At 42.0% G+C, this 25147-nt stretch overlaps 2 protein-coding genes across 4 annotated transcripts in view; one reads left to right on the top strand and one right to left on the bottom strand.

Moving 5' to 3' along the window:
- RSBN1L (round spermatid basic protein 1 like) overlaps positions 1–18713 on the top strand; it is a 78124-nt gene extending 59411 nt beyond the window's left edge. For both annotated transcript variants that reach the window (XM_090041925.1, XM_090041924.1), the window contains 2 exons: positions 7775–7883; positions 7983–18713. In XM_090041925.1, the coding sequence (XP_089898051.1) occupies positions 7775–7883; positions 7983–8639 (766 nt within the window). In that variant the 3' untranslated portion in view covers positions 8640–18713. The remainder of the gene's footprint in view (positions 1–7774; positions 7884–7982) is intronic.
- On the bottom strand, positions 18458–25048 carry TMEM60 (transmembrane protein 60). 2 transcript variants are annotated; one of them, XM_090041928.1, is made up of 2 exons: positions 24824–25048; positions 18458–19125 (listed from the first exon to the last, which is right to left on the bottom strand). In XM_090041928.1, exon 2 carries the CDS (start codon positions 19081–19083, stop codon positions 18679–18681), a length of 405 nt encoding a protein of 134 aa, XP_089898054.1. In that variant the 5' UTR covers positions 19084–19125; positions 24824–25048; the 3' UTR covers positions 18458–18678. The 2 variants fall into 2 exon arrangements, with proteins under 2 accessions (XP_089898054.1, XP_089898053.1); XM_090041927.1 differs by having other exon boundaries at positions 24828–25048.
- Positions 25049–25147: the final 99 nt, after the last annotated feature.

Genomic DNA, 25147 nt, shown 5'->3' with positions numbered 1-25147 from the left:
GGCAAGCTGGGATGCTATGAGATCTCTTTAAGGGGTTTGCATAATATTAGCATTGTACAAACATCTATACATGCTTTTCAAGATAAACCCAGAGATTTCAAAGAGGAATCCATAGTGACCAAATATTTGGGCCCGTCATGGTCTTCCTGACTTTGTAATAGAAAAGTTTTGTATTATGTTTCTATAGTTTAAAAAAAAAAGAAGTGAAAGCTAAGCGCTGGCATTTTCTAAGGGGTGCCAGGAGTTTGACAAGATTGAGCTCTGTTGCTCTATAGCCGGTGGGCCTGGTCTCCTTTTTACTTTTTTAGGATTATCATAAATGCCAAACAGATTCCCTTCTATTGCTAAATCTTGGATGTTGGTGGTGCCTTTGTCTCCCTTTTTTATTTACCTTGTTTTTAAGTTGCATTCCTTGCTGCTATGTTGTGCAAGAGCAGCTAGGGTAGATATTCTTGTTGCATTGTGGAAAAGTGGTTGCCTGTGACTAAGGGACTAGATTTGATCATCTATACAAGGTCCATTCTTAAATTCCAAGTAGGAGATTGCAAATAGAATTCCCATTGCAATATCAGTTCTTCTCTACTGTGTATCTACACCTGTTGTTTTAACTGGTGTCATTACAAATTTGACGTGCTACAAACGTAAGGAAAGAATAACGGAATGCACAAATAGGGAGCAGGAGATACGTGGCTCGGCAGTTCTGTTGCTAACTCACATTGTCTTTGATTCACCAGTCTCAACAGGTCCTTGTCAACAGTTTGACACAGGTGCAAAAAAATCCTGACATAATTTTGACCTACATCAACAAAGGAACGTTATGTGTAAGACAGTATTGCTCTACTCATTGTTGTCGGGGTCGGGCCCAAGGTCAGGGTGGGCTGGGGTGGTGATTGGAACACGAACAGGTGGGATTAGCGGCGATGGAGTCTGAGTGGCACGGAAGCATATGGTTTCAAAATAAGATGGGTTTATTTACTCATGCTTTGAGGTGGAGGCACAATTCTTTCTTCAGTTACAGTTATTAACAAGAACAACAAAGGGGTCTGTTGGCCCACGAGGTTCACAGTGAGCCCTTGCTTTCTACCCCCTGAGGGATAGGTGCGGCTGCCCACTGCTAGTCCCAGGGCTGGTCAACAGCTCATATAGGGAAACACAACACAACAAAAACTGTAACGTGGTAAAACGAAAAATGGAGAACAATATGGTGTGATGCCAGTCCAGTGTTGGACAACGGGATGGTCAAAGCAGGAAACCGAAGTCGAAAGCCAGGTAAGTGGAAGATGAAGCCGAAGTCAAAGCGGTAAGGATGATCCGGAATCGAAGTCAAGGTAGAAGCCATAAACAGTCCAGTAACAAAAGGAATCAGTCCGAGGAAACGTAACGAAGAAGTAAATCGCCGTATGAAGTATGAAAAGAACCGGGGGATCAGATCCCAGCCTCTCAATCTGCCTCACAGTCCCTGCCTAGGTAGCCCCTGCTGGCAGACAGAGCACGGTCTCTCCAAACTCTCACACCAACGATTACTAACAAAACTCACTAACTCCAACTCCAAACACCCCCCAACTCTCCGAACCCTGCCCCGGGTAGGGCTCACAAACCTTATATAGCAGCCAGTAGCCAATCAGGTTGCTATTCTCTTAGAAACTTCCAGAGCGGTTACCTCATTGAGTTTCTAACTGAGCATGTGTTAGATCTAGCTCTGTGAAGTAACCGCGCATGCGTAAGACTGAAAAGTAGGTCAGTGCTGATTGACAGCTCCTGAGGTCGCCCAGGGGACACGTGCTGGGCACACTGTGGAAATTTCCATAGCCTTGTCTGTCGTCTTTGCGCATGTCAATTCCAGCTCTTCTGTGTTGGCAGCATACATTTAAGATTTTTTCTGTGACAATTGCTAGTTAGGCTTCAGCTAGAGTACTACATGCACATGGGCTTCACACTTTTAAGGCTGTAGAGAAGCTGGACAGGGTCCAGAGGCAGGTGACAAAAATAAAGGAATTGGAAGGCAAGTCATACAAAGAAGTTGAGAGTATGTTCAGTTGGGAGAAAAGGAGGTTAAAGGGGGACGCGGGAGTTTTCAAATACTTGAAAAGATACCAGAAAGAGGGAAAACAAGTGTTGTTCTTCATTGCAGAGGGTAGGATATGAAGCAGTGGTTTTAAATTGTAGCAAAAAAAATTTAATTAGAGCTCAGGAAAAACCTCCTTACTGTTAGATTAGTAGGGCAGTAGAATAGAGTGCCCAAGGAAACTGCAGAATCTCCTTTACTGGAGATTTTTAAGAGGAAGAGATAAACATCTGATAGGGATGGTTTAGAACAGGGCTGTCCAACTTGGGACCATATGCCCTATGAGCCCAACCAGTGGGAGTCGTGAGCCCCTGCCCTGTGGATGCCCCCCCCTTCCCTACCCCCCCCCCCCCAACTGCTGCAGCACATGCCCATGTGGATGCCCCCTACCACTTCAGCATGTGCTCCTGTGCAGGCCAGGCTCCACCGCGGTGTTTGCGGGGGTGCAGAATGAAGAAGCTGGAGGAGGTACAGGGGAGCAGTGGCTGGGTAGGAGCCCAAGGGCTGCAGCGTGCAGCCTGCGGACCATCACTTGGACAGCCCTGGTTCAGAAATAGCATTTCTACTTTTATAGAAGGGTTTGGACCAGATGATCCTTGAAGTCCCTTTCAAATTTGATTCTATAATCACAAAACATGCTTAGTATAATACAAACTGCTACATCAATTTATGTAAGAATTTAGCAAAAAGGACAGTTCGTGGTTTGAATTGTTGATTGTCCAGTTTGAGAGGTTGTATGATGAGATAACATAATGCATAAAACAACTAGACAGAAAAGGTACAATGGGAACTTTGGTTTTGAGGTTTCTAAATATTGTGAAAATCATACAGATGTTTTTATTGAATTTTATTCTCAAGATTACTGAAAATGGGTATTGGTTATGAAGCTTGGAGTTAGTGATATAAACATAATTTTCATCTCTAAAAATAGAGATATGTATCTTCCTTTTGACGAAATGGTAAAGGATGTTTAAAAAAAAATGTAGCTCAGTTCTAAATGTTAGTGTGTTGTTGCAGTAGTTAATGTTCAGCTGTTGTCCTATGAGTATTTATACAATTTTTCACTTTCATGTATTCAAAACTTGTCAGGAATGTACAGTGCCAGAAATTATTTTATATATCCAGTTGATATAATCACTCTTGTTTTTAGGGGTTGTATGTACGTTGATAGAAATAATATCATGTTTGTGGATCTGGGAATTATCTCATTATTAATGCAAATACTTTCATTAGTTAAAATTCAGTAGAAAAACACTTTGGTATGAACATACAGTGTGGGGATTTATTTATTGTATTATATTTACACACTTGGTTAAAATCAAAATTAAAAAAAATATAGAGAGAGATCTTATATATAAAGAAGACATTAGTTGTTAGCTTCGTAGCTGAAGTCACAAATATTTGAAGAAAAGCAGCTCTTGACCTGAATATATACATTATTTCAGTTTTAAATTGTTGTCAAGTTGAGCCTGTGAGGCTTTTACAATTTCACTAGTCCTTTATTAGGAATAGTGCAAGATTTTAATTCAGGAGTCACTGTTAGCTTGTTTTTAAAAGTAATTGACTTTGAAAGACTAGTTGGTTTGGGCACTATTTAAATATGTCATGAATTGGAAACCCAACTTCTGTCAGGGTTTTGGATGCACTTATTCGTTCACAGGAATCTTTATAACATAAAGAGATACCAAGAACCTGTTAGTTTCCCTGATTGAAACTTTTTTCAGGATATTGAAAATCACCTGTCTTCAACTCTGCTATGGTAGCAGCTCAGTAAGGAAGAAACATGCACTGCTGCTGGTCCATGTCTTCCATCCCTTCTTTCCATACACACAAACCTCACAGCTCTACAAGAGCCTGAGCTCCACACTACATTTCACAGCACTTACTCTAACATTTCCCAGAATAAATGGATTATGTTTTTGTTAATTTAATTACAAAAATCCTGTTACCTTTTTAACTTGACAGTGTTGATGCACTTCTTTTAAGCAATGAGTCACTTTATTGTTAAAATAGAGCAAAAATTCACTTAGTATTAGGTGTTTCTTCAGGAAGTATTTGTAGAACTCTACTAAACCTTTGGCTGTCATCACACACTAGTATCTGATTATCACCCAGTTTCTCTTATTTTCAAACTGGTTGGAAAAGGTGGCTTGATTACTTTGTAGGCACTGCATATGTATGTTGACAGAAAGTGGAATTTTGCCTGTTGTGGAAACTGAATTGTTTTATAGCCCCTGAAATTTCTTTTCAGTGCTCACGAACCTTTTCTTAGTGTGCTTGTTTCGTGTTCCTGGTGGCATAATGTAGCTATTGTGGGACAAGACAGCCTGGAAAACTGAGTGGTCTTTTTCTGTTTTCTGGCTCTTTATTAATGGGGTGTCATGTTGGATGTTGTAGTTGCTGACAGTATAGTATAGTATTTTGTACCAGTTGGAGCTTTTTCAGTATGTATTTGCTCTGTATAAGTTACAGTTACCAAACTCTAAAGGTCACAAATGTTTGACTGCTGTGGTTAGGCCCATCTGCTGCATAATCTGATGAGTCGCAGGTTGAAATTGGTGGGTTTGTGTGGCATGGTTTCTCATGCGTGCACTTTGACAAAGTCCAAATGATCCTACAGTTACAGGCTGGTTTAAGGGGGGAGGGGAGAAGGGAAGAGGGGGTGGCAAAGAGGAGGGAGTAGATGTATGTACTGGAAGAAGATGCAGAGGAGGTCAGATCTTCAGAGTACTTTACTTAACTAACTAGAAGGGCTGTGTGAAATGGCTGTTTCATTTCAGTTTTGGATTCAGCAGTTTCGGAGGACAGCGGTTCATTTAGGGAGTTTCAGGTCACTATCCTGTTTCATTTCGGCTGAATCTGTTTCAGAGATTCTGCTCCACCAAATCTCCTCCGAATCTGTTCAAAGTCCAGCTGGATGGGGCTTGGGGCCCCAGCAGAAAACAGGGTAGGGCCATGGGTGGCTCCTTTGGGGGGACGGCGAGGGCTGCTGCCCTTCATGAAGGCAAGGAGACCCCCAGCACGGATCTGTGCTGCCTGCGGAGCCGAGTTGAGGCAGGGCAGCAACATATAGCCACTTCCCTGCAGGCCCAGCTCCGAAACTCTGACATTTTCTGAAACATCTACAAAACATTTCCAAAATATTTTAGATGCCTTGTTTTGTTTCTGGGATGTTTCTGAGCCTTCCGTTTCAATTCAGATTTGGTGTTTTGGGTGCCAAAGTGGTCTGAAACGAAACAGCTGCTAAAATTTCGCACAGCCCTACTAATTTGTACCATCTTGCCTGCCTTGGTTAGTTTCATTCCTTATCCAGAAAGACCCTATCCCAGGGGTGGGCAAAATATAGCCCACAGGCCAGATCTGACCCACAGAGGTACTTTATCTGGCCTGTGGCAGGTCCCTTGGTCCTGCCCGGCCACCCCTTGGGCACACAGTTGGGCTGGGACAGCTCTGTAGCTAGACCACCTTTCTAGGCAGCGGCTGCTCCTTCCAGCTGCCACCGCCTCTGGCCCCAGCTGTGCGGTACTGGCAGGGACCCATGTGCATGGTCCCAACCTGGCGAGTCCTGTGCCTACTCTGGACTCACCCATCCAGGTTCAGCAGCGACAGCAGTGCTGGGCAGAAACTGCTGCTCAGCACAGGGGAAGAGCAGCAGTGAGTGAGCCCCACTCACTGCTGTGCTTACACACTCTCACACACCTCACCACGCACATGCACCCGTGGACGCACCCCCAGCCACCCTCCCCCTCCACGCACCCCACAGCCCTCCCACAAACCTCATACTCACCCATGTACATACCCACACATCCCCACAACCCCCCCATACCCCTACACTGTCCCTCACACCCCACATACACACACATCCACAGCCCCCCACAAACCCCATACCCCTCTACACCCTTGACAATGTATAAGTGTAAGGCCTCATTTTGAGTTCTTATGCCATCACCTCTATACACACCACACAAATGCACACAGATCAAGACAAAAATATTTTTAAAAACAAAATTAAAATATGTTATTGTGGATGCTTTATTTATTTATTTTTAGTATATAATCTGTTGTCTTTTTCCAGTTCCAAGATGGCAAACCCCCTTTCCAAAACAAGTACTTGTAGGGGCAATGCGAGAGACTTCTAGAGGCAAAAGTCAGGGGTTAGGGGGCGCGATTTCCAGTCCCTAGATGGCAACCAGGGGGCAGTTCTTAAGGGGCGGGGCCACCCTTGTGGCCCTTGACAGCTCACCAAAACTTAAGTGGCCCTCCAACCAAAATAATTGCCCGCCCCTGCCCTAAGTAGTAATATGAGAAATCTGTTGAACAGAGAAAAGATTTCTTTATTTGGACTTATGCATAATTTGCAGTGGATGATAGGCTTACCCTTTCAAAGATGATGGGATGCTAATGGGATACATTTGAAACATTCATCTTTCATGGGGGGGGAATAGTTCTGTAGTGTTGTAGCAGTGATGGTCCAAGGAATATGAGAAGCAAGAGTTGTTTAGTATTATCTTTTATTGGACCAGCTAAATAGTTGGGAGAGATGCAAGACAAGCTTTTGGGCACGAACTACCTTTCCACAAGTCCAGGAAAGAAGCAGATGCTTTTAAGTAACTATTTATATTTATATACTGGAGTTAAAGGAAGAGGGCAATAAACTTGTGGAGCAAACAAGATATCAAACCAAGTATAGAGAAGCTGAATTGGATAAACCAAATTATGGGAAAGAACTAGGTAATTTAAATGTTACCTGTGGAATACAGGGAGGTTAGCAGAGGGAGCAGGTAAATTTGTAACATGCCTAGAAACCACTATTTGTAGTTCTGTCCAATTTTTTTATATCCAGTAAAGTTATGAATTTTTGTCCCCAGGCCTGTCTCCTAATGGTATTTTGTAGATTTCCGTTTGAGTGAAAACAAGGACTGTGAAATCCAAGGTAGCATGGTGGTTCTGTGAAGTGTTAAGGTCTTCCACCCCATTATCACTTCTCTGTGAGTTTATTATAGAAAGGAATGGTTGTTTAGTTTCATTCACATAGGTTCCAGGAGGGGATTTGGTGCCTTGGATGAGAACATCACCTTCTGTGATCGACATGGTTTAAAATTCATGGCTTCTGATGTTTTGGTGCATATTGATTGAAGTGATGGTGGAAGTGAGTTGACAGGGTCAGCTGTATGGTGATCTAGCAGGAAAATTGTTTCTAGAGTATTAGTTAAGGTTCAGAAGTTTGCAAGTTGCGAGCTGTGGAAGGAAGGGTTAGGAATATTTCTCTTAAGTGTAATCCCCTTTGATTTTTCTGATAGATTCCAGCATGGGCTAACCTGCAAGCCAGGGGTGTGGATTGCTGAGGGAGGTTTCTTTTTGTATTGTAGTAGGTTTTGTGCAGAGTATGTGGGTGCCTCGGAGCTTTTAGAAAGGCAGAGGTTGGTCACAGGTGGTTGATCTCACAGGCTACCTGTTCTTTTGTTACTACTTAGAAAGATATTACAGCTAATTAATTTAACAAATACAAATTTTGGTGTATTCCATTTAATTAGGTAGTTGTTTTAACAAGCTTGTTCAAAAAGTTTTTAAAGCTGAAATGGTAGAATTTCTGTTTTTACACTGCTTGCTTTATTTTTGTTGCAGAGGACAGAAAAACAAAGTAGTAACGAGAACTGGAACAATTGTAAATTGTGGCCCTAACTGTACCATGTTGGTGTTTTTTTGTAGGTCTAAGCAGCCTCGTATAACCAAAGATGTTATTTGTTTCCATGCTGAAGACTTCTTAGAGGTAGTTCAGCGAATGCAGTTAGATTTGCACGAGCCTCCACTCTCACAGGCAAGTATCTTGTTGAACTGTCATTAAAATTTATTTCTCATGCTTCAGAGTACATTTTTTTTATCTTAGTTCTTGTCTTGTTTTTTCTCCCCCTTCCAGTGTGTCCAGTGGGTTGACGATGCAAAGCTTAACCAACTGCGAAGGGAAGGCATTCGGTATGCCAGGATTCAGTTATATGATAATGACATTTATTTTATTCCGAGGAATGTTGTGCACCAGTTCAAGACAGTTTCAGCTGTATGCAGTTTGGCTTGGCATATCCGGCTCAAGCTATATCACTCGGAGGGAGATGGTTCTCAAAATTCAAGCACCCATGAAGCGGACGCACCTGCAGACCCCATGTCTTCGGTCACGGGACTTCAGACTGGCAGCCGAATTTGTACAATAGGCAGAAATACCTCCGAAGACACCAAATTTTCAGATGCATTGCAAACTAAATACATACAGCAGGAGTTCACACAGATAAAACATGAACTTGTTTCATCTCACCGAATTAAAGAGGAATCCATGAATGTTGATCTTCCTGAAAAGACAGTGGCACCTAATGATATGGAACGTCAGAATGTTAAAACAAAATTGGATCATGTTGAATTGACAGAATTTAAGTTTGAAGCGGACTCTAAATTTCAATCTGGCAACAAAGACTTACAGGATAAGTTGTGCCCTGGAAGTCACTTGAGTCTGGATGATACAAGACAACATGGTTCAACATATCCAAATCTGCATGGACAAAGAGAGGATGACTTTTTGTGCTAAATTTGTACATATGGTTTTAAATTACTTTTTAAACTTAATGATGTAATAATGTAAAGATTCATAAGATCTGTAAGGCAAGCATGTGACTTGCCTTTGCGTCTGTTACAAGAAATAGTTTATGTAGCTTTGTAACATTCCTCAGTGCCTGTCCATAACTGTGAAGTATCAAAGCACTTAGGGCCAGATGCACTGTAAACACTGCAGGTTTAACATAACGAAGTCTTTAAATAATTTGAGTTGTAGGTTTTAGAGTAGAGCTGACATCTAACATATATATTTTTTGTAAGATGAGCCAGAATTCTTTTTGACAATTCCAGGCTTTTCCATAGAGCTTATTTATACCAATTTTTTCATTTTAAATGTGTCAGCACTGTAGTGTAAATAGCTTTTTTAAAAAAATCTTTTTAGTGTGATTTATACTGAAATGTGAGCCACTTAATAAAGGTTCATAATAACAAATTGGTTTTATTTTTGGGTCTGCAAAAAAAGAAATGATACTTCAGTTGAGCTGCCTCTTAAATTATGTTTCTATCTGCACTGTACTTGTTGTAGGACCCAGTTATGCCCTTGCTCCTTTCTGGAGCGAGGGGTTGGAGCAGACAGAGGTAGCATGTGTGGCATTCTGGATATGTAAGACAAAATCAATCAGAATGCCCGAATACCCTGCCACAGGGCTTCTTATAGTTGCTGGTAAAATGCTTTTCCCAAGCCTGTTTTCAGATACTAGCAGTTGAACAGGAGAGGCAAAGCCTTATCCACAGTCCTTCTGTGTTGTGGAGCAAATGGGCTTCCTTTGCACACTAGTAGTAGTAGTAGTCTGCATCTTTATGGGCATGTCTGTATGTGCACTTTAGTGTGCATTAAAATATCACAAAAAATTGCTCTTTACCTGATGCACATTAAAATAGGCTAATGTGCATTTTTCTAGTACTTCACAATGGAAGGCTCTTTTACATGTGCTCGTGGGGAGGAGTGGCACTTTAATTAGAGTGGCTTTCTAGAGCAGCTCTGAGAGTGCCGCAGCATCTTGTGCATCAGCATCCTGCGCTTAAAAATGGCAGCAGGGCCATGAGAACTAAAGCTGATTCAATGAACTTTAGTTCAAGCACTCCTGCTGCCATTTTTAAGCATGGGGATGCAGATACATGAGATGCAGGAGGCTGGTTTGGACCAAGGAGGCTTGAGGCACTGGAATTCCAGCACATTGAACCAGCCTCAGTGTTTGTATATAGGCGCTTGGAGGTACTAGATTTAATGCACATTACCTAAAGGACATTAATTGAATGTGCAGATGTGCCCAGTATGTGTACTGGGAGCTGGTGAGTTGCAACTCCTCCTCTCACCTCTCTCCCCATAGACTATAGAAGTACTAGCCAACACTTGGCTTTTAAATGTAAATGTGAAATGGAACTCTTCTTAACTGTCAATTTCTGAGTAAATTAGAGCAGGAATTCTTTAAAAGATAAGTTTATACAAGGGTTTCCATCATTTTAAACAGATAGAGACAGAGACCTAGGAGTGTCTTAAATTGATGCATGAAGTAATTCACTAAAGAATTAGTTTGGATTTGTGTTTCATAAATTGATAGAAGTAGATAATGCTGTAGGATAGTAGGGGAGAAAGGTACTTGCCAATAAGTCTCAAGGGGAATTCCTTGCCCACCTTATTGTGAGTGTAAGACAGAATCATTCTCATTAACAGGAAAGATAACATGGGTGTCGGTGTTAATTTTCCACAGCTTCTTACTCTAGCCCTTCTAAGTTCCTCAATACTATTTATGTGCATGTTGTCAAAATGGCTAAGGAAAGATCATTCCAACTGCTAGTCATCTGATAGGGTAATGGTCAACTCTCTGTAATTTTAAGTTTATTTAATTTTTTGTGTGGGCATGTTGCAGTTTTAGCTTTAAACATATCCAAATTCTGCATTTTTTTTCAGGTAGTTGCATATATCAGTAAATTCCACTGCAGCTTTCATTTTCAATTAAATGTAAAAAAACTTAAGCTCCTAAGTCTGTCATCCTAAAACCTTCCATATTTATGAACCATTTTTTGCTATTTTCCTTAAAACTTTGAGAAGTCTTTGCATTCTTAAAGCTATCAGTAGTATGATTTCATGCCAAATTTCTAAGTTTAACGGTCACATTTGTTGCAAAAGAATAATGTACTATTTTTATGTGACTGCTAATTCTATTTTGTTAAGGCCCTTTGTTATTTTAATTTAATTTACTTACTCAAAAATACACAAGGTTGCTCTGATAAAATCCAAAATGTATTGTTTTACACTTGCACGCAGTGAAATCCATTAGCCTTCCATTTACTAGCACCTTAATCAGTTAAAAATGTATTCAGTAATCTGCCATGGTATTAATAATTCAAATGCTGGTATCATTAGTAGACTACCATAATTCTCTGTTTGTAAACAACTAACCATGTGAATCTTTCAGAGATGACTCTTGGGGATTCCTTTAGTGCCCATATAGAAATTATGTCAGGTCTAGCTCAGACAAAGCTACCAAACTTGCATCCTTACTTCCCCTATCGTCCTCGCTGACCCAGAAACAGATTCAAGTTGTAGCGTTAGCCATTGATAGTCCGGCATAATTTGATTTGAACTCTTTAAATGGCATGTGTGACCATAGGAAACTTGACAAATACAACCCAAGTTCCTCTCTTTGCTTTCATGTTTACCAGTAAAATTCTGCCCACAGTTCCTTTTAGGTTTTGTGAACATGCACACATGGTTTGTGCACGTGCTTCCACATTCTGTTCTTCTACTCTGCACTAACTGTCTAATGATATAATTTTAGAGCAGTTGGGGAAGTAACGCTTGGTATTCTGCACAAAGTTGGCAGTAGGAGGTGTTCCAGATGGCTTAGCAGGAGACATGAGGTTGATTTTTAAACCAGCTTTAACTACTTTTGCCCTTTTTTTTTCTAACCATTTTTCTAAATGATTTCTATGCCTGTGATCCATATTTGGATCATCTACTATGGGTCAAGTATTTTTGGTCTTTGTCAATGTTAAACTTCCTAATGTTAAACTCTCTTAATCTTGATCTAAGTCTAGAGTAGGAAAATAGGCTTCATTTTTGATAGCGGCTTAACAAATATAATTATAAACATGACTTTGCACATAGCATAGGGACACTTTAACAACTTAAACTTGTTTGTGGGCCACAGTAGATGCATAAAATCTTTAGGTTTTTTCCTGTGAAGTCTGGCTTTTTTTCTTTTTTAAAAGTATTTCCATATTTTTTTCATTCTGAAACTTGTTGGACTCGGGGCATCCCCTGTTAGACTTGAAGAACCCTGAAAATGTTTAGTTTTCAAGCACTTCTTTGACTATAGAAAAATAACAGAGAAATACTTCTCTTACAGGGAATGCAAAAACATTACAAGTCGGAATGTTTTTAACTTGCCCAAGTGCAGGGGGGCTGGACCCGATCTGTAAGGTCCCTTCTAGCCCCTAACAACTATGAAACCCTATGAAAATGGGAAGCAAGGCTACTGATTCCTGCCTCTCTCTGTCCTTTGTTTTAGATGATTGTGGTGATCACCTGGCAATCCTTGAACATGGTACTTCACAATTGGAATATGAATGACACCAAAATTGCTACCTATTAGTTTCCTTTCCTATTCTAATGTGTAAAGATCTCAGTAGTGACTTACTGATTATAGATGCATCCTTTTTTTTCAGTTTTGCTTAAAAAAAAAAACACAAAAAAACTGATAGTGTTTCTTTGTCCTCCATCTGCTGCCTGTTTATTTGGACATGGTTGTATAGAGGGAAGTACCTTTTCTGAAAATGTTTATTTCCCAAGTCATTCACTAGTTGTCTAACACAGATCACACTTTGATTTTTACTGATCCCACAATATATATAACCTTTTATTCCTGCCACCAAAAACTTCATATTCAGACTTGTGCTTCAGCAATAAACCTTTCATGCCGCCTTAAGTCACTGAAACTAATCCTGCTTGGTACCTCAATCCCCATCTCTGCTTTGCACCCTCCTTGGCTTTTCAATTTTGTGTAAAGCTACTTTTTGTGCTAACTCCCATCTTGCGGGAAACTCCAACATTGCTTTATTTTCTTCTTGGCCCCTCCTTGTTCTCCAGAAACTTGGATAAACCCGTTATTAAGGCCACATATAATGTACTCAAACAGAGGCATTAGTTGCAGCAATGCCTTTGCAATCAGTGGTGTCCCAATTTGGCATGCAGTTTTAGAAATTTGTTTTTTCTAGACCAAGATATTGTTTCTGATGTGGCTGTCATCACCTGGATTTCCCATTTCTCAGATTCATTAATACTGTGTACCTCTTTCTTCATTGGCAACCTCAGTTACATGCAGTGGAAACGTGTAAGAGTCACTGCCTGAACTATCAGCTTTTGCTGGGTGATTTCATTCCTGGTTTAATAAGGCCTCTTCATCATTTACTCGGGTTTTTAATAATTTTCCATGCAGGATACTAATTCTGCTCAGTTCTGCAAGTAAAATATCATTTTAGAAGGTGTTCATAGAAGTGGACAGCTGTGAAAGCAATTGTTGGAGATGAATCAGTTGATCAACAATGAAGGTACTTAGGCCCAAGGATAAGTTATTCAGGTGATTGGTTTTCCAAATAAAGGCTGATAACAATATGTAAAATAAAAGCACAATGTGTCACAAGGTTCATCAGTGCAAAAACTTTTTCAGATGAGTGAATGATTCCTACAAAAAGTAAGATATATTAGAAGTTAATAAAAGACCATTCCCTAATATTTACATGACAGGATGTTAAATCAATCTAAAATTAGGATGAGATTGGAAATTACAGGCTTGTAATCATAAATAAATTTGGCATATAATGTGTGACAGCCTGTTGTAAAAGAGTGGTATTGCTTGACTCGTATTAAATGGTAGAACATCCACAAACTTTATGATGTTTCTGAATTGTCATGCTTTTACTAGTTTGCACACGGTCAAACTATTTACAACAGCCTTGAGTGCAGACAGATCTATGCCGTTGCTTCATGTAGATATATGCTTATGTCTAGTTCTACTAATTATTGCTAGACGTTGAAATGGTGAATTTGGCTCCTATCTTTCATGAACTCTGCTGCTAAAATGCTGTTTGAAAATAATTCTAGCGTCAGCGTGGATTACTGTAAGTAAATACAGGTATTTGATTAATATTTTTATTTTAGTAAAAAATGGGGGAAATATACCATGACAGAGCAAATAAAGTTGACATAGTGTGCAGGTTCCACTGGATATACAACATGTTGTACAGGAAAGGAAATGAAGTTCTGGAAACAACCTTACTTTGATGTCCTGACACGTATGTTGTTTACATTGAGACACCAAATTCCTGCTTTTTGTTCACTCAGCATCTGGTGGTTCAGAAATGGTGGTTGCCTTTATCAGAAACAAGTATTTATAGTGTAGTCATCGTTGTCAAAAACATGGCACTTATTCACGGCCACAGTGAAGCCTGGCCTGTGACCTACAACACTTATCCATGGTCAGTGCTAATGTCAGGTTTGTGTATTATATCCAGCCCACTGGAAATGTTACATTCATAGATGCTTGGGTTGGAAGGGACTTCAGTAGGTCATCGAGTCTGACCCCCTGCCCTGGGCAGGAAAGAGCGCTGGGGTCAGATGACCCCAGCTAGGTGCATGTCCAGTCTCCTCTTGAAGATCCTCCCTTGGAAGCCCATTCCAGATTATGAGACCCCTAACTGTGAAGAAGTTCTTTCTAATGTCCAACTTCTATGACGAAGGCTGAAGAGATCTAGGTCCCTCAGTCTCTCCTCGTAGGGCCTTGCCTGCAGGCCTCTGACCATGTGAGTGGCCTCCTCTGAACTCTCTCAAGATTCTCCGCATCCCTCTTGAAGTGTAGTGCCCAGAACTGGACACGGTACTCCAACTGCACCTTGACCAATGCCACGTGTTCGTCATGCATCTGCTAATGCATGATAAAGTGCGGTTAGCCTTGTTGATCACTTTGTCACATTGACAACTCATGTTCGTTGTGGAGTCAGCTATGACTCCAAGATCTCTTTCAGCTGCTCTGCTGCTGAGGTCATCCCCCAGCCTATAACTGTGTTGGTGGTTCTTTTCGCCCAGGTGCAGCACTTTGCACTTGTCTCTGTTGAACTGCATCCTATTTTGTTCAGCCCATTTTTCCAACCTATCCAGATTTGCCTGGATCCATTCCCTACCTTCTGGTGTGTTTGCCTTTGCCCCATAATTTGGTATCATCTGCAAACTTGGACAGGGCGCTCTGTATTGTGCACCCCTCACTATAGGGGCAGCCTCAACCAAGATGACATGGCCAGCATTGATGCGTGCACCCTAAGATGGCTACAAAACTGCTTCAGAAGACTACTTAGCACAAGCTACCTCCCACACGGGAAGCGTAGTCAGCTTAGTGCAGCCCTGTCATGTGCCATATCCTCAGTGCATCACTTTGCTCTTACCCCGGGCCCCTTAGCTCCGATAGTTTGCAGGCTCTGCGCTATACTGGTGATAAAAACAACTTTTGCTAGTTGTTTTGGTAGAGGTTCCATGGAAACTGCAAAATCCAAAATTCTTGTATACAACTCTACCCAATTTATTTCCCTTTCACTTAAATCAGCTGATTAATTAAAACCAAATGCTGGTACAGAAATCAGAATAATTAAGCAATCTTGTATAATATTAAATGGCATTTTAATTGCAAGTATCCTAAATCTACATAGCTTGAAGTAGAAATGCACACAGATCTTTCTGTAAATCAGTGTAAATGCAAATGCATGCATTTGTGTTACTGTTTTAGGGATGTTTGAAGGAAATGATTGCGGTAGTTTATTATTTGGAATGCAGTCCACCTGGATGAACATGTCAGTGTTTGGAGTTGTATAGGCACTTGCATTTGAAGGCAAGTGCTGCTTTTCTTAGGTGCATTAAGAGAGAGTGACTAACTGTGAAAGCTGTCTTGATATCATGTGCCGAGTAATGAGCACAGCATACATTTAGTGATTAGAATTGGGATTAATGTGGGATTGGTCAAGGTAGTTAAAGCCATTTTCTAAGTAAGCAATAACACAAGCTTTGTGTCTGTCATCACAACATGCAGCTGAGTGCTTCTGTCACCTGAGAAATGCATTCGTTAGACTAAAATGCATATACATCTTGTCGTATTGGTTTCTCTATAAAATGCACTGTGTACTTTTAATTTCAGTTGTGCTGTAGCACTCGTCTCCTGCTTAGTTTTGAAATCTTTTTTTAGTCCTATGAAAGGCTGTTGCACTGTACCACCACACTTTTTTTTTTTTTTTTAATTGAAGACTATCTCATTCTGACCTGGACAATAATAAAGCTGAAGCTTTACCAGCTCTCTTCCATCTGCCACTGGGGGAAGGGGGCTGGAATATATCCTCTCAAGTGCTCTCATTTTTTTTAATGGTCACATGGTGATGGCAGCTTTGATTGCCTGACTCTAGGAAAACCATAGCTCAGGTTTCCATTATGTGGTCATTGTTCTCCACAAAAGTAGAAGCTCAAGCCTGGACAGCCCTACTGTAATCAAATGTAAGATGAACTCGGTTCTTAAAATATCTTACAACATAAGCGGGTGGTGGGTAATAAAGGATTGCAGGGATCTTCCTCAAGAGAACGTGGGATAGCCATTATGGGATAAGATGATTCCTCCTTTGCTGTTCTGCACTAGCAAACTCTATTTTCATATGCACATTTTAACTTAAACAAAAAATTTTTTTGGTTTTTTTTTATTCAGACCTTTTTTGAGGAAAAACTGAGTAAGACGTGCACAACAACTTAACTTATGAAAGGAGAAACGAGCTTAATTAGAAGTAAATGTTTTACATGTGTTTTAAAAAAAAGTATTAAGGGTTGGTCTTTTCTATGAAATGGTATTTTTTGTTATTTTTGCAAAAGTTAAAAAGAATCAAACTTCGGTATTTTTTTAAAAGCTGAAAGAAATGACTGTTTAACTTACTCCCATGGTGTTATCAAAGTTTTGGGCAGCACCTGGAATTGAAAATTATTGTTTTAAATATAAAGTCAAGTTGCAAGAAAACTATTTTCTACTGAGGAAAAAGGGTGCCTTTTAAAAACCAGCATTCCCTCCCCCCCCGGGTATTATATAGAGTGAGAAGAACAGAAATAATTGAGTTTTTAGTGATTACAGTTCTGCAATTGTAACAAGCTGGAGAGCTATGCAAAGCTTGTGAAACTGACCATTTTACAATGATTTTAACAGAAATACTTTCTTTCAATGTATGGCAATGCTCAAGCTTGTGTTACCAGTTTGATTACAAATATGCATTATATATGACAGAATACTTTCAGTCACAATTAAAATCTTCATGCTGATGGCTATTTAAATGTGGCCAAGGAAACTTTTCTGGGACTAGCTGGCCATTAGGCAGCTAAGCGCAATTCTTGTAAGCTCTGACCTCCACAAACTGATTTATTGCATTTTCTCTGCCAGACAGAGCAATTTCAAAACCAGCCTTTTCCTTCTCTGATAAAGTTAGTAAATAAAGTTGCTGATGGGTTTAAAACTTGGGAGTGCCCAAGTGCTCAACTATTTTCAGGTTACCTTCATTGTCTGTCTACAAGTGTAGTTAGATCTGGTTGGGTAGCTTAAAAGAATTCATTCTGCAGGTGGGTAGCCCCCACTTCCTGAGTAACTTGCTCCTCATTCACATCCATCCTTTTGAGTAAAATTAGAAGTCCATCTTGGTTTTAAAACATTTATAAAAATCCCACCCTGGATTCTACATGACTTGGCTGGGCCTGAAATGGCTGCCACTGACCCTTCCTGGAAGATAGGCAGGAGTGGGGGAGAGCGCAGGCATGGTGGGGAGGTGCATGTGGCAGGAGAACAGACACAGGGTGGCAGCAGGGACAGGCATGGGGGGTGGGTCAGGCTGGGGGAAAGGAATAGGGCTCTAGCCCCTTCTCCCTGGTCAGTGCTTTGGGTGAGGGGGGAATGGTGCATATAAGGCAACTCTGCAAAATTTAAGTTTTTACACGGACAATTATAACACTTAATATCTTCCATGTCTAAAATCTAATTATTGGGCAGGTAGCCTTGGATTTGGGTAGATATGCTAACTCAGGATTGTCAGGCACAAATTAAAACTCATCTGATTTACCCCTCTCTCTCCCCCCTGCCCTACCCCCCCCAGTCTTTAAGACGGGGAGCTCTAAAATATGTAATGGAAACTTTTTGGTTATCCTGAGTGAGGGCTGGGAAGATTTTCTTAATCACTTTTTCATTCCTTTGTGCCCAGGCTATCAAAGATATGTAGGGTGCAGACAGAAAGGTCTTAGCTGTATCTGCTAGTGTGGGGTAATTCTTGTTGTTAGAACGTCTGTACCCTTCTAATGTTCATTCATTCAGCCTTTCCCTCACTCCAGCAAAACACTGGGTAGTTCACCGAAACAAGTTGCTTCAGCTACATTTAGGGGTCAGGTTGCTTGTGCTTATGTAACGGCAAGGCAATACTGAAGAGTCCAGGAAAACCATCCTTAGGGAAGGGGGTGGGGAGTGTAAGTCACTTTACTGCAACTTTGCTCTTATTTGTTTTCAGTTGTTGGAGAATCTCGCAGCAAATTCTGTATACCTAAGAAATTAATGTTAAACTCTGTGAGTAACTTCTTGGGACTGACTAGAGGATATAGAGTGGGAAGACGGCTCTTCCTTCCAGGGCTTAAGCAACATGCTGCACCCTTTAGAGTAGATAACTGTTTTAGATCCCTTTTCATAGAACTCATGCATTTCTATTTCAAATCCAGTTAATCATATTTAAAAACAAAGGTGAAGTCAAGTGTAACTTTATTTACATGAACATGTCTGTGATGGAAAAAATGGAGCAAATCCACTTTGTCCCCCGACTGGTCCAGATAAACTCTGTAACTTATGACCATTATCTTAGCTGCAGTTTCTTGTATGGAACTTGAGGTTGAAGCAAGCTATGATGGTCCAGTAATTTTGGTAGCACTCATTGACAGGCTTGAAAAAAAACCCAGTTGCGACAACTTAGTCTCTTCGCACGTAGAAGATGTTGTATCCAAGCTCAATCATGCCCCCAGTGAGTAAGGCCCATAAGGGAATAAATACATACGCTAGTTTCATGGTGGTGAATTGTTGCAGTTTAGCACACAGGGCAAGGCAGAAAGCTAATTTAAGCAGCATTGCAATGACATACCAGGCTTTTTTCTTAATGTTCTGGGAGCCATTGCGTGGGTCATAGCCAGACTTGCAACGTCCAGCCATTTTTACAATTAACATAACTAGAAGAATAGTATCAAAAATCCAGACTGGAATAAATATAAGAAACCAGTTCCATGGTGCTTTCTCATCCAGTTTTAACACCAACATGATCAAGAAGAGTAATGTGAAAAGCCATGTGAGCAGCACTCTCTGAGCCAGGGACATTCTCATTTACACAGCTTTAAGAGGGAATTTCTGATTGTCAGCAACAACCTAAGGAAGGGGGGAAAAAACAGTCAAGAGATGGTGTAGACAGAATAGTGAATATTTTAAAACTTCAAAGGCAACAGGCTACTTTCTTGGCCTTCCCTTCCAAATATTTTGCAATGTCACCTTAGTTATTACAGTAGACTCTACCTATAGTATTTCTTTGAGACATCTGTTATTTCAGTGATACTGGTCTTATCGCTGTTTTAGTCCTGCTGCCCCCCCCCCAACCCTAATCAATTCATAATTCTTAACCCCTAAAGTGTGTTGCATGCTAGCTGTCCAAACTACCATGTTCTCCATTCATATCCCACTTCAATGAGAGAACATTTTATTCCATGACAAAATGCCTTAATCCTAAATTACCCATGTTTGGATTTTCTGTGCAGTTTGTCTTGATCATAATTTTGAAATATATCCATTACTTTGTTTTGGGGTTTGTAAAGGACTGAACTCATTCTTTAGGGTTGTTAGTTGTTCTTAGCACTTATTCCAGGACTATGATGCAAGAATGTTATATTGACCACTGACGGTGAAACCTATGACGAATGCTTTTTTCCAAAACACTTTCTACAAGAGCAATCTCTTTTATAATCAGTGGAATAAAGTGGAAAACAATTAAGAAACACATTGAAGTATCTTGAAAGATAAACAGCAGCAGACTGAAGGATCTAATGGGAAACAACAAAATAGTTAAAGAACATTTTTATGATTACTTGGCTAACAGACATCCATCCTCTGTATACCATTGGAGGCAGCCTAGAGGCCCCACTTGGTGATCAGGACCCCACTGAGCAGGATCCTATGGGCAATAAGTAGTTCTTTCAGGTAGTGCCATGTGTGTCACTAATGTTAAAGTTTATTCGGTCACAATGTCAAAGCAGGGAAGAGAGCAGGTCATTTAAGGAATTCACTACTTTTTCTTATCATTCTAAATGCATATGTGAGAGGTGGATTAGATCCAGTGTCATATGGCTTTCTCTGCTTACACGGCTTATCTACTTCCACTGTGTCAGGTAACAGTCTCAAAGTGACAGAAGTGATAGTTGATGCCAGAGACGGAGAGCAGGATTTTCAGAACCCCTTTGTGATTTCAGCCTTAAAAAGCAGGGAACTCTAACCAGGAGACAGGAAATCTTCTCCTATTCTCTCTGCAGTGCAGAGACACCAGTTCTCTGGGTGCTCCAGTTCTTTGTTTTCTCAGAAAGGGATATAGAACACAGTTTTACAGGAGATTCTCACCACTTCTCTGTGCTGTCAAGCCAATGGACCTGCATTGATCTAAACTTAGTGTTCTATTTGTGGCTTGCTTATGTTTCCAGGAAAAGTTAGCCTCATGTTGCTACGTACAAAACTACACTATAAATTTGGTAGTTCTCTGCTTCCTAGCTGACTGCACAGTATTCCCACCACTAATCACAGCACTATGAAAGATTTCTACACTCAAAGGCAATGTTAAATAAACACCCATATTTCTTGTAAGTGGAATTATGTACACACTGGAAGTTAAAAGCCTATGAGGAGACAGGTCTGTAGGTGCATGCCAAGGAAGAAAGAAATACCAGATTTGTACTATAACTGGTCTCTGAGAGAATGCAATCTTACCTTCTGCCCAAGCACAAGTACAGAAAACCATTCTACAGAAGACCGGATATCCTCCATCTCTTTTGAACAACTTTGAGAAACTTGTCTATTTACTGTTTTTAAAATCTGTTCCCTTAACACTTTCCAGTCTTCATACCCTGGGCAGGTTCAAGTCCAACAACTTGAAACTAGCAGGGTTTTGGGATGCCCATATCATTTTGGCTCAGAAAACCCTCAGACTAGGAAGTAAAAGTGTAGTATCCTCAGGCACATCCACGTATCCTAGTGGAAACATTCTTCAAATGCTCGGTGCACAGTTTGTAGGGGTGCGCTAATATATCAGTTGGCTATAAGACTGGTACCAATAAAAGGAGAAATGATGCTATTGGCTTTTTTATGGTATCTGATAATTATGGCCATGTATCTGAAGCACCCTGGTGAGCATACCCCAGTCCCTGCTGCTGTCCCAAGCCAATGGCAGACTACGGGTCCCAGCAAGCAGCAGGAGGAAGAGGGAGCTCTGGGGAGTGACCACAGGGTGCCCCACTCAACAACAAAGAACCATTACCGGTTCCTGCTGCCACTGCTGTGGCAATGCTGCATGTGCAGCAGGGGCCTGAGCAATGGGGCTGCCATGGCGATGGGCTGCACCCAGGCAGGGTAAGACGCTGTATGGACATTCTGCTCTATGGGGCACCAGGCGCCTTTGCGAAAGCAGCTTCTCCCCAGTGGCCAAGGAGCTCAGCTGCACAGGGCCCACCGGCATGGAAGCAGCGGCGTGCTCCGGGGCTCCAAACACACCTGGCCCTGCTGTCTGTGCGAGGGTCCACCCCACCCAAGATGGCAGCATAGGCTGAGTGGGGCTGTGGGTAGGAGCTGTGGGCGAGGGGGAGATGTGCATTGGAATAAGGTGGTCACCCCCTTCCTCACTGAGGGCTGGAGCAGGCAAGAGGCACATGTATATATTAAATGTAAAACAAACCATAAAAGGTTTATTTACGTCAGTAATTTAAAATACCTTGCACTGTTACTAAATATCAGTTATTGGATCGACATTGGCCGATATGGCTGGTTAATCATCAGCTATTGGTATTGGCCAAGAAAATCTTTATTGCTATAGCCCTAACAGTTTGTAATTCAAATGTTAAAGGATTTTTTAAGAAACTGGATGAATGTCTACGGTCCCTGGCCCCTGGAGACTTACTACACCCAAATATGAGGAAACTGCAAAAATGAAAATAGATTTCTTATAACCTATACTACATTAAGAACAAATGAACAAAACTTGTGTACCTTTATGACTAGGATAAACATAGGAAAATTCTGTCATGATGTTGTGCAAGTAGAAGAAATCAAATAACAAATCACTCTTAATCAAATCCTTGACAAGCATAGTAGTAGTGCATTTAAATATCTGTCATCTATTAATGCACATAGCTAAGAGCAGTATAATGACAAAAACATCTGTAGAGAACCTAATTGTCATTCTGGCAACTAAAGGAAATACACCACTTGGAACACGTGATGAAACGCTTCCTTGGCCAGTGCATTTTAGAATGTAAATAATAACACAAAATGGGATGGGAAGGTTAATCACTCTTAATGATTCATGCTGAAAACAATTGAGAAATACCCTTCAGAATGAAATATATGCTAATGAACTAATAAGGCAGAGGTTTGCTGCATATTCGTCAACATGACTTGACATTTAAGCAAAATATGACTGATTTTTAGGAAAATGTATGTTAGCAATTACTCATTAATTATCCAGGTTTGACTTCCTGTGACAATATGCTTCATGTATCACCTCAAGTGACATATCCCTATGGCCATCACTGTCTGAAGAATGTATCGCACCCCAAACAAGCATTATTCCTGAGTGATATGCTGACAGGTGATATATCTCTACCTTACGTTTATATTGCAAAACTTCTTAGAACATGGGGGTAGAGCCCAAATCTATTTTTCTTTGCAGAGGGTGTTATCCTGTGCACCTTCCACCCCCAAAACATAAGCACCCAACCTGGAGTAAGTGAACTCCAAATCCAAATTTTGAGGGTGAAGCTGAGGATTGTATGTCTGGAGGCAGATGGACATGGCAAGTGGTACATTTGCTTCGTCTTTCTTTGTAAGGGCCATGTGAATTTTGAATGCAAACAGTGTTTGAAGTCTGTATGTACTCACTCCTTGTTAGTGAGGAGGAACAGCTAGGTGGGAATCTTGGGATATAAATGTATTGCCCAAAATGTAGGATTTATGGAGAATGTTTAGAAAGGAAGTGTTGATTTTCTGTTTTAAAGTACGAGTATCCATATATATGGCAGGGTTGGGGAATTATTTAGGTTGGAGGGGCAGTGATGACACTGCCTGGTAGGGCAGGTGGGGAGCAGTGTCCAGGCGCAGGTTGGGTGGCCAGGGCAGGCATTGCAGGGTGATGACAGCACAGGGGCAGGGCCTGGGGCAGAGCTGCAATCCATTCCCCTCATGTCCCTATGCTGGGCCCTGGCCCTGCACTGTCACCACCTCATGATCCTGTCCTGGCCACCCATCCCACTCCCAGCTGCTGTGCCGTACCTGCCCATGACCCAACCCCATCCCATCTGCCTGGCTGAGCACGTCCTGCCTGCTGGGGTCCCAGGCCAGTCCATCTGCCTGCTTCCTCCAGCACTACTAGTGGTGGGTGAGGCAGGCTGGCAGCAACCGCCAGGCACTGAGCTGACAAAAAGCCCGGTCCAGCAGCTGTGGGCCCTGCCCCCCCCCCCCGGGTTTGGGTGGGCCTGAGGGACCTGCCGGGGGCTGGATAAAATCCTTTGGCATAAGCTGCATTTTGCCCACCGCTGAGATATAGACTATGATGGAACAACTGCTGTGACCTTCCTTGGCTTGTCCTTCGTAAGAGGTTCTTCCACTAGTCCAAGAACACAATCATCAATGACAGCTCTGTTTTAAGAGTAGATAGGGAATTCAGGAAGAAACTCAAGGACAACAGGATTTCATGCTGTCTCTCCCGAATAAAAATGAGAGACATAACTACAAGTTTGGACAGGATTATGAAGTCATCTGGCAAGCCTCCACCACTGACAATACACATTGGAACCACCGGTTCCAGTGGTGACTCAACATCACGCGAAACGAGATAGCTTAAAAGATTTACGATTTTAGAAGACAGAATATCCAATGATACATCTGTAAATCTTTCTGGTCCCGTGACTGAGAGAAGATGGGACATACTGGAAGTGAATACTGGGCTGTACAATCTCAAGCTATGTCCAACGGAAAGCTTTGGTGGTATGAAATACTGGCCAAATACCTGTGAGAAGGGGGCTATGGGACTAGGGCAGCTTTCATCTCTCAGGTGGGGGGGAAGGGAGTAGGAGAGACCAATCCCCCTCCTCCAATGTAAGGTGAGGATGTTAAACAAGAAAACGTGGGGACATTTCAAGCTTTGTGTGTTTTAAGCTGAATCAAGGTGATGAAGAATATGAGAGAAAATAAATTAATAGTTTATATACTAATCATGAAGAATTAAAAGTCCTCATTTATAAGCAAAAAAATCTGGAAAAATCTCTGGAAAAAAAAGTGGTATAAGCATAATTATTTTGGTGTCAAATGACTTATTTTTTTAATTTTTTGCAAAAATCTTGGTCTAATAAAAGATATCATCTCTTCTGTGAGTCCCAAGTGCCTGATACCTGGTGGGGCATACGACGGCATACTTGGCAATTATCTACAGGATTTGGTAGAGGAGAAGCCAGGCCTGGCAAGCAACATGGAAACAAACTGATTACCAGTTTAAGATGCTGGGGCCCCTCTACATGTGCAGGTCAAGGAGCAGTGGGCTCTAACGTGTGATTCACACAATGACGCATTGCATCCCGCCGTACCACACTGCTGGTGCTGGGGGCGCCCTCAGCCCGGGGTCCAGCTATGGGGGTGCCCGGCGCCGAGCGATGCAGCTGCTGCGACCTCCCAGCGGCGGGGGCTTCACGCATCCCTGGGCTCTCGGGCCCGGGGTTTTGCGAGGCCCGAGCTGGCAGCGAGTGGGGCGGAGAGCGACAAGCGGCCCCGGCCCCGCGACCCCCACGCTCGCGGCAGTGGGCGGGGCGGGCGCTGCACGCACCTACCAGGCAGGCCCAGGCCCTCCGCGCGGCGCAGCGGCAGGAGCTGCTCCGGGACGGCCCTGCCGCGGGTCCGGTCGGGTCGGGTCGGTTCCTCGCGTCGCGCCGCGTCACATCGTCCCGCGCCGCAGAAGGAGCGAGGGTAGGCTAGGAACAGTTCCAGCTTCCGCCAGCCTCGCCGCGGCTCGTCCTCTGTTCTTGCGCCGCGGCCCGCCCTAGCACGGCTCCCATTGGCTAAACGGGGCCCCCGCGCAGCTGCCATTGGCTAAGCGAGACGCCCACCAGGCCCCCCGCGCGGCTCCCATTGGGTAGCTACTCGCGTTTTG

The sequence above is a fragment of the Crocodylus siamensis genome, chromosome 4 (assembly GCF_052110815.1).
Source record: "Crocodylus siamensis isolate JL-2025a chromosome 4, ASM5211081v1, whole genome shotgun sequence".
NCBI classification, from domain to species: domain Eukaryota; kingdom Metazoa; phylum Chordata; order Crocodylia; family Crocodylidae; genus Crocodylus; species Crocodylus siamensis.
Note: the sequence above shows the minus strand (reverse complement) of the source record. Positions and strands in the feature narration are given on the sequence as shown.